The sequence below is a fragment of the Pseudoliparis swirei genome, chromosome 4 (genome assembly GCF_029220125.1).
Source record: "Pseudoliparis swirei isolate HS2019 ecotype Mariana Trench chromosome 4, NWPU_hadal_v1, whole genome shotgun sequence".
NCBI lineage: Eukaryota > Metazoa > Chordata > Actinopteri > Perciformes > Liparidae > Pseudoliparis > Pseudoliparis swirei.
The window spans coordinates 19,335,740-19,350,714 of NC_079391.1; the positions used below are offsets into that span (position 1 = coordinate 19,335,740).

At 44.4% G+C, this 14,975-nt stretch overlaps 1 protein-coding gene across 2 annotated transcripts; it reads left to right on the plus strand.

Annotated features, from left to right (window-relative positions):
• Nucleotides 1-741: 741 nt before the first annotated feature.
• On the plus strand, nucleotides 742-12,229 carry lrp3 (low density lipoprotein receptor-related protein 3). 2 transcript variants are annotated; one of them, XM_056413668.1, is made up of 7 exons: nucleotides 742-883; nucleotides 6,796-6,934; nucleotides 7,011-7,216; nucleotides 7,489-8,105; nucleotides 8,309-8,781; nucleotides 9,240-9,372; nucleotides 9,731-12,229. In XM_056413668.1, exons 1-7 carry the CDS (start codon nucleotides 796-798, stop codon nucleotides 10,550-10,552), a joined length of 2,478 nt encoding a protein of 825 aa, XP_056269643.1. In that variant the 5' UTR covers nucleotides 742-795; the 3' UTR covers nucleotides 10,553-12,229. The 2 variants fall into 2 exon arrangements, with proteins under 2 accessions (XP_056269643.1, XP_056269642.1); XM_056413667.1 differs by lacking the exon at nucleotides 742-883 and having other exon boundaries at nucleotides 6,196-6,934.
• Nucleotides 12,230-14,975: the final 2,746 nt, after the last annotated feature.

Sequence of the window (14,975 nt, forward strand, 5' to 3'; positions counted from 1 at the left end):
TATTTTAGACTCGCTCTTCATTTCCACTGTGGAGAAGTCTGTGCTGCAGTCACATGTGTTCATATCCAACTGTTTGTTACATTAACACCGCAACTGAGAAGGGAGGAACACGTATAAACAAAGAATGAGCACCACTTTGTTCTATCAGATGCGGCAAGCTGAAGACAGAGGGACCCACCATTAGAGCAGAAGTTAGATTATGTCTTCAAAATAAGACCGTTGAACAATTATTTTCACATGCACTTTTGTGATCTCAGCTGGATGAACCACGTTCATCAATAAAAGTGTTCCGACTGCACAGCCACCAGTTAAGACAGCGTTCAGTCTACAACATACCATCCTCTATTACATTCCCTCACCTATTGATTTGTATATACACACACTGGGACATTTTGCCTCTGTGATTATATATCTTACTTTTATTGCTATTCATTTTCCAAATGTGCAAAGCGGATCCTGATGCATATTAGTTAAGTCACGGGTTACATTGTTGCCCTCACAAACTACACGGATTCATGACCAATGTGTGTGAAGATTCAGGTCATGAGATGCCGCCTGGATAGCTCCTACAACGCTACGATGACGATTAGTTGTGCTTTTATTTTGAAGACGTCCACCGGAAGTTGCGCAGTTCGCCGACGCGCTTCACCCTCCTGGCATCTTTGCTACCGCTGGGAAGGACACAATGCCTTTTCACCGTGCGGAGGAGCTCTCGTTGCGTCTGAGCTGAAAGCAGATGCGGGAGCCTCGCTGGAGGACACCGATGTCGAGCGAAGCGCGGAAAGTGTGTCCGACATGATGGCAGCGAGTCCCCGCCGGACCGCGGGACCGACGGAGCTGCTGCTCGGACTGCTGTGGCTCCACTCCGCTCTGCTCGGCGCAGGTGAGAAACTACAATGCGTCTCCGGTGCGGTTTGAATGGAAATACACGTTGGCGTGCCAGATCGGTCGAATCGGTCGGAAGCAGTCGGTGAGGAGGTCTCGTAGTTGTTTGGTGGTCCCTGTCGCCATTAAAGCGTCCAGCATCACCAACGTTACATCACAGCAGAGCAGCGCTCTATGGACCTGATGTCCACACCCGCCCGGGAGGGGTGTTTATTGTGCTCGCTGCTGCTCCCGTGGCGCTCCGCTAAAGTGCTGCGATAGATGAAGACTGTCGGTGTCTTCATTGTTGTGCTCGAGGGGCAAAAACACCCCAGGGGGTTATTGATCTGTGGTGGGTAAACGATCGGGTGGGTTAGTGTGGAAACATGGACGCGCTCTTTCACAAGTGTGATGCTGCTGTCAGCATTACGTCACTGCTTCTGTGCAGACCCCCCCCTCCCCCTCCTCTCATCATATCCTGTACTTTATTTGGCATGAAAACAAAGGAGGAAGGGTGCCGGTGGGATGGGGGGAGGGAGAATGGGGGTGGGCTTGAGAAAAGATCTCACACACCATCACAACGTGTTAGTACTTGTTTAAGCACCTTTTCACACGCAAAGAAGGTTCTCTCTCTCTCTCTCTCTCTCTCTCTCTCTCTCTCTCTCTCTCTCTCTCTCTAACCAGTTAAGTTGTATAGCCGAGGGAGCAGAACACCGTATGCTATTTATTTATGTTAGTGGAGCCAATATCTCTAAGTGTAGTTTAGTTTATAATATTTATTTAAAAACTAACTCGGTACATTCACTCAATGGATTACAGTACTAGAACTACGTTGACGTTCTTACAATACTTGTGTTATTAATTTCAGAGTCATTTGATACAATATGTTGCTCACATTGTCTGCATAGTGAGTGCTTTTACTTTTGACATCTTAGGTACATTGATCTGAAATTACTTCTGTGATGTTACTCAGTCAAGTTTTGGATTGAATGACTTCTTTTGGTGCTGGATTAGTATTTTCTTCTTAAGTGAAATAATCAGAATTATTTATGGACCAAGTACATCACACATATAAGGAATTTGACTGGGAGAAAGGTGCATAACAATAAACATAGAATACAAATAAATATATATCTATATATTTTTGTATATATATCTATATATTGATATATGTATAGATATAGATTAGATTATATATTCCTTTATTAGTCCCACAATATATATATATATATATAATAGGTACATATGGTAAACAACAAACAGACAACATTACTTAAAAGTGACAAGTGTATTTTAATGAGAAAAGAAGAGATGTGCAAGGGGATCTCAGAGTCTGGGGTCCCGGGTTTTGTTGATGAACCCGACTTCCCCCCGTATCCAAAACTCAACCGCTGCTGTCTCGCACAGCTGCAGAGCATGCTGGTCCTTTGCACTCAGGACCATAAAGAATTGTCATTATATTTTTTGTTGATCATAGAAAAGGAAATGTTGAATATCTGCCGTAATACAAATAACAAAAATAAAACCTCATCAGGCAGCAATATTGTGCACCTCTACTTTGCAGGCTGCTTGGTCCAGTCCAGTTTCATGTGTTCTTCGGAAGCCATGTTTGGGTAGTAGATATCCATCACTGAGCTAAAGAAGACATCCCACCCCCCCCTCCTCCCCCTCTATGTTTCCCTTCAAAGACTTAACTTATTCCTCAAGAAAGCCTGAAACACACACAAAGCAGAGCAGGGCACTCTGCTGTGTGTCGACGTTGGATAATCATCGTTAAAGCTAATGTTCGGTCTCTGTGGTTCTGGTTAATTAAGAGGCTTGCTAGACAGCTTCCCCCTGCACGCGTATCGTTCCTGCGGTGGCGTTAAGCAGGAACGACACAGTCAAAACATTTAAAAGAATGAAATCCTTCCCATCACGATTTCCCCTTGTCGTAGTATCTCTCCCCTCTGACATTGAGACGTCCCATTTTAAAACTGCTGTGAGACCAACTTGGCGCCTTCTTACTCATCACGGAACAAAGATGACGCGTTACATGCACTTACAAGAGAGTCCCAGTCCCGGTGCTCCTTCTGGGCCTCCTCACACGCCGTGTTCCCCGGAGCGGTGGTGCGATGGCAGCGGGCGATGCCGTCGCCCTGGCTGCCGCTCTACTTCTGCTTCTGTTGGAGGCCCCCTGTGATCAGCGCAGAGCTCCCCACAGAGGCACTCAGGTCATTTGTCTTTTTTGAGGGAATGGTTTTTTACGACGTAATCCGAGACAAAAGAGGAGAATCAAATAAAACGGTATGCGTTTTAGTAGAATGCAGCGAGGTGACATGGTTACTGTTCTTGCTAAGGTCATGAGTTCAAAGGAAGGAAAAATAGTCCCCACAACTAACACACTGTTTACTCTTGTTTGTGTAACATTTGCGGGAGCAACAGAAAGTCAGAAAGCATCGAGAGCTGGACTAACGCATTATCAGTTTTTTTCTTTCCTTGTTTTTTTAACACTTTTTTGTTGTCTTTTCAACACGAATAGAAAACGTATATTCTGAAATAAATAAAATGTAAAAATAACTACAACAACAAAAATAAAAATGGGGGTCTGGTTTGCTCTGTCCTCTCAATAACATGAAACATCGCAAGTGTTCTTATCTTGTGTTATCGTTGACGTGGTGTAAACATCATCCGCTTCTTCCACTTCTCACAACATTGCTCCTCCTGAGCTCTTATTCTGTGAGTTAACACCTCCATATCATATATATATATATATATACAGGACTGTCTCAGAAAATTAGAATATTGTGATAAAGTTCTTTATTTTCTGTAATGCAATTAAAAAAACAAAAATGTCATGCATTCTGGATTCATTACAAATCAACTGAAATATTGCAAGCCTTTTATTCTTTTAATATTGCTGATTATGGCTTACAGCTTAAGAAAACTCAAATATCCTATTTCTAAATATTAGAATATCATGAAAAAGTATACTAGTAGGGTATTAAACAAATCACTTGAATCGTCTAATTAACTCGAAACACCTGGAAACACATTTTCAAATGTTTGATTTTGTTTTGCTGTTATAAATCTTTTTTTAACTTGGTCTGAGGAAATATTCAAATTTTATGAGATAGGATTTTAGAGTTTTCTTAAGCTGTAAGCCATAATCAGCAATATTAAAAGAATAAAAGGCTTGCAATATTTCAGTTGATTTGTAATGAATCCAGAATGCATGACATTTTTGTTTTTTTAATTGCATTACAGAAAATAAAGAACTTTATCACAATATTCTAATTTTCTGAGACAGTCCTGTATATATATATGTCAGTCACAATAATCAAACATCCGATGTGATAGTGGTTATAATCGTGTACCATCTGTTCGTAATGGCCTCTTTACTAGCTGCTATCAGAATTTAATTTAATCTGTTTGTCATATTACCAAAGTAGAGAAACAGACTTAGTTGTGTCATAGCCCAGAATTCTGACAAAAACCTTTTGGACATTTCCCCAAAACTCTACAATTTTCGGGCTAGCAAAAATATATGGGAATGGTCTACATTTACTGCTCCACATTTCCTCCAACATGATTAGAATAACAATAGACAGACATTTGCTTGTAATTTGGGAGTAATAGAGAATCTAATTATATTTTTCCAACAATGTTCTCTCCAAGTTCATTCAGATGTTGAGGATTGTTGTATCCTCCAAATATTCGACCAGTCAGCCTCTTTAATATCCACACCAAGTTCCTATTCACATTTCAGTTTGACATCAAATGTTGGGATGTCTATGTGTACAGATTGTAAAGCACTCTGAGACAAATTTGTAATTTGTGAAATTGGGCTATACAAATAAACTGAATTTAATTGAATATAAAGTTAATATGTTTCTATATTTCTTTGAGTTGTAAGCTCCTATTATTATGGTTCTACTTATCCAATTTTTTCTCAAGTTATTTTTTGCTTTATTTCTCTGTCAAAAAATCTGAAGTGGTCCTGGTTATTTAGTGAATATTGATCTTTCAGCTCCTGGAAATTCCCGACACTTCCATCTTTAATAACATATTGCTCTTATTACATATGGAATCCATTGTTTAAACCTCTGACCGAGAGTACCTGGAATAAAATGTCTATCACAGGCTATCCATCGCAGAAGTTTGAGCTCTTTACCTCTCTAATGTAAATCGGGTGACAGCGTCCATCTGTTCACGTAAATCGTTTGCTATTCTGTCTCCAATAACACTTTGACTTTCCCTTCCTTCTACGTATCGTTTGAGGTTTTTACATTTATTACTGGTCTAATTTGAGCTGCATGGAAATCTGCCCTACGGTTTGATAATGCCACGCCCCCTTTATTAGTCTCAATCTGTAGTGTTTCATATTTGACTCTAATTTTAATTAAGAGTCATATTGTATACTTTCGGATGGTTTGTAATTTCGTGTTAAAATCTCTTTTTTTTAACAAATTCAATTGATATCCAGAGTAGAAGCCGAATCTCTCAAGTTGTTTGATTAATACAGGCGTTTGTCAGGCTCCTCTCAGTATCAGATCACGTCATCTGCAAAAAGCCCAAGATGTGTTCTTCTTTCCAACCTTAATCTCTTTAAGGTCTTTATTAGGGATGATCCATATCGGCCGATATTCCCATTATCGGTTTTGATCGGCGTTCTCAAAACGGCCGATCAGATGACGTAACATCTGCGACAACTATCAGAGACGTTTCAATCGCGGCGCACCCCAACGGAGACGATGCGCCCGGCGAGGGCCGCAGAGTGAGAGGACCACGAGGGGATCCTCACGCACCGAGCGGCGTCCCCGTCCCCCGAGTTGAATCACTGGGTCAACTCAGCCGACACACACATGTCTGCCCCTAGAGACTGATGCTCACGGTAAACACATTCGATCGGGAGTGCGCGAGGGTTTTGATAAAGTTAGCGGAAGGATTTAAGTGACAACATCCGGTTTGGCAAAGTTAGCGGAAAGAACCACGTGAAACAACATCCGGTTTTCAAAATAAGATGTCGACAAATCATACACTAACGTATACAAGTAAACAATGAACTGATTTTGTATCTTTATAGATCATTTCTTAGATTTAGCTTAAATTATGCTATCATTAAAACATTTTTACTGTACCAAGGAAGAGTTTATAAAAATAAGTCAGACTTTTGTATGTTAAGAAAAGTCCTGTATATAGATTTCCCCAAGAGTTCCAGGAAATGAATAATGCAGGTGTGTTCCATACATATCTGAAATCCCCTACAATAGCAATCAAACAATGTTTATGTATCAATTAGGACATTTTTCAAAGTAAAAGTCCTAAATGTTTAAAGAAATCGGTAATTTCTTTAATGTTTGAGTTGCTTTATATATGTATTTCCTCATAGTCCTAGGCATCTCTAGTCTTTATTCTGCCTCATTGCGTGTGCCTGAGGCTCTAAAGAAATGTCAAATAGAGTGGGTGAAAGACAACACCCCTGCCTGGTGACCGTTCTAGTGGTACACTTTCAGTCAGACTGACATGTATTTGTACATGCTGTACAAAACATGCTGTGCTGTTGGATTTTGGTAAGGTGTTTTACCACATTGATTTAGTCCAAATCTCTCAAAGTCCCAGATACAGAAAGGTCCAGTTTACACTGTCAACTCTTCATATTAGAGCTGCATTGATATTGTTATGGTTAATAGGTTCCCATTATGTTATCTATGGCTTGACGCCCCTTGCTGAAGTTTTGTTCTTTTCGTGTCATTATTCTGTATTATTATTATTATTATTATTATGATTCATGAAGACCTAACAGCGTCAAATAACAACACTTCTTCCAAGTCGTTGTTTTGCTGATGACACATCCACAAAAGGCTTGTAGAACTCAACCTCATCAATGTGTGCGTGTGCGTGTGTGTGTGTGTGTGTGTTCCCATCCTCCTCTGTATCTGTGCCACCCAGCAGGCTGCAGTGAGCGAGTGGAGGTCCACACAGAGCGGAGGGGTGTGATCTACAGCCCCTCGTGGCCTTTAAACTATCCCCCCAGAGTGAACTGCAGCTGGCACATCCAGGGAGGTCAGGGAGAGGTCATTACCATCAGGTAGAGTCCCTCACATCCTGTGCACATGGCACGTGTTGTAGACGGAGAGCCTGACGTCCCCAACCCTTTATTTTAGCTTCCGTAACTTTGACATGGCGGAGTCGGGGAGTTGTTTGGGAGACTGGCTCCTGCTGACACCCACGAGGAGCGGGGAGTCCAGGCTGTGTGGCTCCATGCTGCCTCCACCCTTCATCTCCACCAGGGGGCGTGTTTGGCTCTATTTCCACTCTCAGGCCAACAGCTCCGGGCAGGCCCAGGGCTTTCGTCTCTCCTACATCAGAGGTAGACTGGACCCATAGAATTATTTTAAATAATGAAGGAAATCGTCTTAAAATGCCATATTTTGATTTCGACGTTCATTCGACATTCATTCTGAGCCAGACCGAATCGCATTTCCTTCTCGGTCTCTGTGTCTCGTCATCGCAGGAATGAGATTCCTGTTATGTTGCACAGAGCCATTGTCCCCCGTTGGCCCTACTGAGGCCCTCAACTGAACCCATTAGATGAGGATCTGCGGAGCGTTAATAGTGTCTGTCGACGTGTTCTCTCTGCAGGTCACTTGGGTCAGAGCAGCTGTCAGTCAGATGAATTCCTGTGTGGGAACGGGAAGTGTCTTCCTCGCTCCTGGAAGTGCAACGGTCAGGATGAGTGCGGCGATGCCACGGACGAACGCAGCTGCTCCCCCCCTCCCACCGAGGCCCGTCCCGGCCTCTGCCCCCTCGGCTCCCTCGCGTGCACCGAGGCCCAGTCCACCCGCTGCCTGCCTGCCGCCCTGCGCTGCAACGGAGCCCGGGACTGTGCCGACGGCGCAGACGAGCTGGGCTGCCCCGACACCGCCTGCGGCAAGCGCCTGGGCAGCTTCTACGGCTCCTTTGCGTCCCCGGATTTCTTCCGGGCCAACAGGAGCGGCGTCGTGGAGCTGAGGTGCTCGTGGTCGCTGGACACCCAGGACCCCAAGCCCATCGTGCTGCAGCTGGACCTGCAGCTGGGGCCCGGGGACTCGCTCCACGTCTACGATGGCCTGCTGCAGCGGGTCGAGCACCTCTTACAGGTGCTGTCGTATCACAACAACAGGCGGCCGGCGCTGCTCGAGTCCAGTCGGGGACAGATGAGTGTTTTGTACATGGCCCAGCCTCACAGCCCGGGGCATGGCTTCAACGCCACATACCAGGTAAACTTACAATGTACAGTCTGAACCTCCTTCTTTAAGACTTTAAGACTCAAACATCTTCTTTTGGCTTACTTTCACCATTTCTCATTTGCGCGTTTGCAAGAAGTGTGTGTAGCTGTTCTGCTGTTGCGGAGACCATGATCAATCAATCGAGGGCTTTCTGCGTCGAGACAGTGACACATTTTCACCCCCCGCCCTCTCAGGTCAAAGGTTACTGTTTTCCCGGCGAGCGTCCCTGTGGCAGCGATCAGGGCTGCTACACCGAGCGCCAGCGCTGCGACGGCTACTGGCACTGCCCATCCGGCCGCGACGAGGAGGCCTGCCCGGCGTGCCCCGCCGGGGAGTTCCCCTGCGAGGGTGGGACCGGCGTCTGCTACCCGGCCTCCGAGCGCTGCAACAACCAGAAGAGGTGCCCGGACGGCTCGGACGAGAAGAACTGCTACGACTGTCAACCTGGCAACTTCCACTGCGGGACGAACCTGTGCATCTTTGAGACGTGGCGCTGTGACGGCCAGGAGGACTGCTTGGACGGGAGCGACGAGAGGGACTGCCTGGCAGCCGTGCCCAGGAAGGTGATCACGGCCGCACTGATCGGCAGTCTGGTCTGCAGCCTCCTGCTGGTCATCGCCCTCGGCTGTGCCCTCAAACTCCACTCCCTCAGGAACAGAGAATACAGGTCAGTCTATTTCTCTCTCGTTTTACATTTTGTATACATATATATTTCGATTTTACAAATTAATAAAGACAGGACTTTAAGGATACAATTCAGAGGGAAATGATAAAGAAAAAGGTTAAAAACAACAAAAAACAGAACAAAGGTCAGTCTATTTCTATTTGCAGCATTTGTCACTGGTCCTCTTACACTACTTGTGCATGACGTGTTCTCCTTTTGCTTTCTCTCTGAATACATCTCATCACTGTGTCTCCTCCAAATATACGGGTCCAGAAGCATATTGTCACAGTCTGTTATAGCATATTATAATGTGATGGAGCAGGTGCCACAAACTTCTAACAAGGTTTTCCTAATCACCTTAAACTCGCCCACTATCCATCTTCGTGGCTTCAATACTTTCTCTTTTCTTCTGACCTGCTCTCCTTCTTCCTTCCTTCCTCCTCTTCCTCTCTCCATTGCAGAGCGTTTGAGACTCAGATGACTCGCATGGAGGCAGAGTTTGTCCAGAGGGAGGCCCCCCCTTCGTATGGTCAGTTAATCACCCAGGGTCTCATCCCTCCGGTGGAGGACTTCCCGGTGTACAACCCCACTCAGGTAGTGCGTTCTCACACAGGGGTTGACTCTGGGGCCCATTTCCCAGAATTGTGCAGCGTACTGACCAACTATTATTTTTGCAATTTTGGCAACCAGCCGCTGTGGTGCAATCCCGACACGGACCACAGCAGTCACGATCTCTCTGTGAATTGAATTTCTGTTTCAGCAATCACTGAAATTCCTGTCTGTGTTCATTGAGGCAAACGCTATTGTAATATATGTTTCTGTTATTATCTTTATGAAAAATGTGAAGCTACAGCCAGGAGCCATTCAGCTTAGCTTTGCATGAAGACTCGATAATAAGGAAACAAGAACCGCGTACCCGCAGATCTAAAGATCTCTTCTTCCTCTCCTCCAGGCCTCCGTGTTACAGAACCTGCGGCTGGCGATGCGCAGGCAGATCAGGCATCACTCAACGCGGCGCTCTGCCTCCTCGTCCTCCCGCCGCCGCCTCGGGCATCTGTGGAGTCGCCTCTTCCCCGGTCCAGGGCGACCCAGAGGCCACGCCCCCCTACTCGACTCCCCCGGACCCGCGCAGATCGCACTGGGGCTCCACAGCTACCGAACTGTGGGTGTGCAGGGGCCCCAGGCCAGGGCTAGGTCCGGAGCTTGGCTCGGGGATGAAGTTGATGCGGGGGGCTCCTGCTGCTCAGCAACCATGGACCTGCAGTCCTGCACGCCAGAGAGCCCCGCATCACCGCTCTCCTCGCCGTCAGTAGACAGCCCAGAGGAGCTGTCGCCTTTCAGCAGGGAACACAGCGGGGCGACACAGTCTGAGCCCCCCGCCCCTTTACAGAGTGACTGTTTAGAACCTAACGGACCCCCTCCCACCCCCCAGGAAGCCTCCGTACCCCCATGCCCCACCAAGGCATCTCGGAAACTGGTCCTGGAGCTCGCTGTGAACCTAAAAGGTGTTTCCTTGAGACGCTACTCCCCCTTGGGGCCGTTGTCTCCCATCTCCCCCCCTGTGTTCCCCAGCTGCTCCCAGACACCCACAACCCTACTGCACTCCCAGGGGTTAGAGATGACTTCACCTTGTGGGCCCTCGAAAGCAGAGGACAGCAACAGCCACTTCACTGTGGAAATGAGAAGCAGGGATGAGAGGAGGAGTGACGGCAAGAGGAGGCTCCCCAGGTTCAGCAGGACCCTCAGTGACGAGGGAGGGGTTTCACGGAGGTAGACGACGCCATGCTGAAGAGTTTAGGAAGATATTCTGTTGCGACCCGGTGTCTGCAATATTTGTTCTGCTAAAGTGTCCTTGAAGTGTGTCCCCCACCAGGTCCGGAGGTGAGACCCGTCCCTCAGCCCACCACATGGGGCAAGTGCAGTCGAGTATATGTAATTAGCTCACGCCCGTTTGAGTGCGTAAATATCTGCATATGCATTGTTTTGCTTAGATCAATAATACCAGCGTCGTAGTGCTTATGGTCTGTGTTATGCATTAAATCTCCTCGTAAAACTGGAGCCTAGTGTCGAGTCCAAACAACTAAATGCAAACAGGCCTGTTTGAACGTAAACTCCTCGTGAGCCTGTCCCTGAAAATCAAACTCAATTCTGGCCCCTAGTACCAAAACAATACTGGCAACATGTTCTTAAAACGCCAAAGCAGCCTTTGTGTGGTTACCCACAGCCGTTATGCACCGCTATGTACTGTGAACCATAGGAGCCTGCTAAGTGATCACATGTGAATTTACCCAATTAAAACGCCCTCTAGTCTCTTATTCCCACTTTATTGAATGAGGTGGTGTTGTTATTATTTATATTATTATTATTATTAATAAAAAATGACAATTCTAGAAGTTTATGATTGGCTGTCACGTGAGTTAGCTGGTGATGTTTTATATTATGTTCTTGTCAACGAACCATATGATCGGGCCCAAGCTACTAGGAGTACATCCACCTCGCACTGCTTTCCGCCTCCAGCAGCCCAATTATATACTTTCCTGTTTAAAAGGCTAAATAATTTCTCAAAAGGAGTTAATAGGACATTTGTTGGAGACTATTTCCAGCCATGGTTAACATACCTTTGGTGCACTTGGATGGTGTGTGTGTGACTGAGTCTAAATCAACCCCAGTGTGCGTGGTCATGGCAGTGAGGTCATCTGTTACCCAGTAAAACCATGTGGCTCATTGATGTCTTTTGATCAGTTTTTGTACAACAATGGATTTCTGTGACAGGGAGAAGACGTATCAGATTACACAGAGACAATACTGAGGATGAATTATGGGATCATGTTTTCCTTTGTTTGACGGAGGACAGTGTCGACACGGTGGGGCGGTATGACATGTTGCGCTTGTGTGGCATACGTTGACGCTATGCGGCTACCAAGCCACTCCAGAGCATTCTCGTTATTATAGTTGTTGGTTTTGGTCTTTTCATGGGGCTTGTTGAAAACTACACCAGAGCTACTCTTTTAAACAACACTTTAAACCACAAAGGTGAGCGTACAATGGAAATATCATTCATACTCTCATATCTGTCTGTTGAATGGCCGACAGCCAGTTAGCTTAGCCTAGCGTAGCACAAAGTCTGGAAACGGGAGAACTGCCAGCCTGGGTCTGTCTGGGCTCTAAAGGTGCCAGTGCAGTTTGTAACCCTCAGACAGATCCAGGCTGGCAGTTCCCTCTGTTTACAGCCTTATTCTTCAACTAACTCTTTGCCAAAAGAAAGAAATTCCTTGAATAGTGCAGTGTCACAGAAACATTCAGTTGTTCATTCATGCCAAACCTTTGCCAACACTTGTTGATGTGCCTATCCAATGTTATTTGAATGATATATTCCTATTTAAACAAGCCCTTTCATTATTTTTCAGAGAAGGTTCATCAAATAGATTGTTAAATTTCGCATTTTTAACTTGATATACAGGACTGTCTCAGAAAATTAGAATATTGTGATTTTTTCTTTTCTTTTTGTATAAATTAAATAAAAAAAAAAATTATCTGGTTTTCATTACAAATCAAATAATATTGCAAGATATTTTATTTTATTTTTATTGAATATTCTAATATTTAGAGATAGGATATTTGAGTTTTCTTAAGCTGTAAGCCATAATCAGCAATATTAAAAGAATAAAAGGCTTGCAATATTTCAGTTGATTTGTAATGAATCCAGAATGCATGACATTTTTGTTTATTTAATTGCATTACAGAAAATAAAGAACTTCATCACAATATTCTAATGTTCTGAGACAGTCCTGTATGTATATCATGGGATTGAAAAGCCACATCTAGCTGGAAACTGAGGTAGTGAGTCCACGTATATTGCCTGTAACTGCTCAGCCCCTCGTGCTCCTCGAGTCAAATCCAAACTGTCCTCCAGAGGAAGCCACTGGAGGAATGCGACTGTGTTCCTATCCGCTCTGATTTCCATTCGGTGCAAAGTGAAGATTTTATACGATTGTCTAGGTTGGAAGTGTCGGGAAGAGAGGCTTTAATTCAGAATATGGATTGTTTGCCGGGTCCTCTTCTTCCCAGCTCTGCAGACCTGCTGACTGACTGCTCTCTGGTCGCTGCAGACCACCTGACCGCTGGTTTATTCCACTGAAAGTTCATATCCATTCTGTGGGATTTAAAAAAAAAGTTAAAACAAAGGCCTCTATTTTTCAGTCTTCAGTGGAGACTACTGTACTAGTCCTACTCTATATTTCTCTCTCTGCCTTGAAAAAACAGTGAAGTTGATTGAACCTGATTGCCTGTGTTTCTGATGTGTTTTTGTGTGTAAAGCGTATCTCTCGGAGGTCACCCTAGTAACCGTTTACTAATTACCTCTAAAGGATGTATCATTTCCATTTTTCTTGACACTACGGAAAAGCCTTGAACGAGCTTGCATTTATTCCACAAGTTAATTATTTTGTGAAAGAGCTGGTTTTCACATGATGACCATCATTTACCTCCAGGCAGATCTCTGGAGGAAGCTAACTAGCTAGTTCAAAGTGTCTGATGTGGAGGGAAAGGAACACGAGCTGCTGCATGTGAACAGCAGCACCACGGAGGCCTGGACAGCTCCACCTCAGGCTAACCAGGGTTAAATCACGTCTGTGGGTTAAATACTGCACGCTTTAGACTGTGTCAAAGGATAGCACATGCATGTTGACCCAGAATAAAGTACCTCGTAGAAGACGAGAACTGATCTGAACGGTCTCTCAACTGAAAGAACCAACATTTTCAGTTGCCAGAGTTTCGCCGTCTTTGCTTATAGGCATGGGCACTCCTGGCCCCCGATAAACATAAGTCATTTGTTTCCTCGCGATAACGGTTTGATTATCTCATTACCTCGAGATATGAACGCCATTGAGAAAAACAGAATTACAGAATCCGTCCAACATCAGCTGCAGGATGTTGAGGCTGATCGGAAAAAGTCGGACACGTGCGACGAGGTGTCAGAATCCCACCGCTGCTTTGAAGCTGCAGAGTCTCTCCTGCTGGTTTCTGTTGAAGTGAGCTGAACGTCTCACGCTCCCCTCATGTGCTTTCTTCTGACAGAAGTTGTGCCATGAATGGCTGCTACATGTCATGTGCCATTAGATATGTCTCCACAAGTAATTCCTGCATAATGATCTGCTGTTATTCTAATTCAAATCAGTTTACTCTTTTTTAGTTTCACACATGTCGTGCTCTTTTTTCCATTGCACCTTGTTATTTAAGGTCAAAGCCTGTCTGTCCTCATTTAACTTAAAGTGAATTACACATCAGCAGAATGTATGTCCTTACTTGCTTTGTGATGTGTTACAAAATGCCGTTTTCCTTGCTGTTGTAAATATCTTGGACAGTTTCATGACAGTTGTGTTTTCCATGTTTGAAGAGATTAGATGTGTGTGTGTCTGGATACAGCTTTATGATATGACATGTGATTGGTACAACCGACTGCTCTGGAGTAAGTGCACTACTACTGCATCAGGAATCTCTGGGATTATTATGGCAGAGGAGCGAGGGACGAATTGTTTTTATATCGTTCCGGTGTTTTAACATATTTTTTAAATTGTTATCTTTAAAAGGACACATTCATTGCTTCAGACTGCAGCCAACCAATCATAAAGAATGGTGTGGTAACATATAAACATTTCAACCGGTTGGGTAAGGATAAACTGCAGAAGCCAAGTCAAGATCTTAGAATATTGTTTTCCCTCTTTCCTTTAATCTCCATAATGTATATTATCAAACCTTTTCCATCAATCTCTATACTTTTCAATGAGTTAACACACGGGTAAATATGCTGGATCGAGACCTGAAAAGCAAAGTGCTACTGAACCAGGTTGTCTGATAATGGCATACCCTGTCCCTGCTGTTTGATTTTTAAAAAAAGCTTCTGGTTGAAGTCATTGTGTATTCTGTGATTGTATGAAAGCATTCCTCTTGTTTTAAGAACTATATTTGTATTTTTTGTGCTGAATGAGAAATGCCATCATGGTGGTTGCTGATTCAAACCCTATACAGCCTTTTGCTGGTCACTCATTGTTTTCCTGTGCCTGCAATTAATAAACGTCAAGCTTTATCATTTAATTAATAATTTCAGTAAGAAATAGATGCAACATTGTTTTCTTTTTGACCAAAACACATTACTGCCAGTACAACCACCATAATACTGCTACTGTTTATGGCAGGCT

Bases quoted from the DNA above. Each gene is read 5' to 3' on its own strand.
- lrp3 (XM_056413667.1), top strand. From the start codon at position 6,690: ATGACACATCCACAAAAGGCTTGTAGAACTCAACCTCATCAATGTGTG. The intron at 7,217-7,488 runs GTAGACTGGACC...TTCTCTCTGCAG, and splicing joins TCGTCTCTCCTACATCAGAG to GTCACTTGGGTCAGAGCAGC. The intron at 8,782-9,239 runs GTCAGTCTATTT...TCTCCATTGCAG, and splicing joins CTCAGGAACAGAGAATACAG to AGCGTTTGAGACTCAGATGA.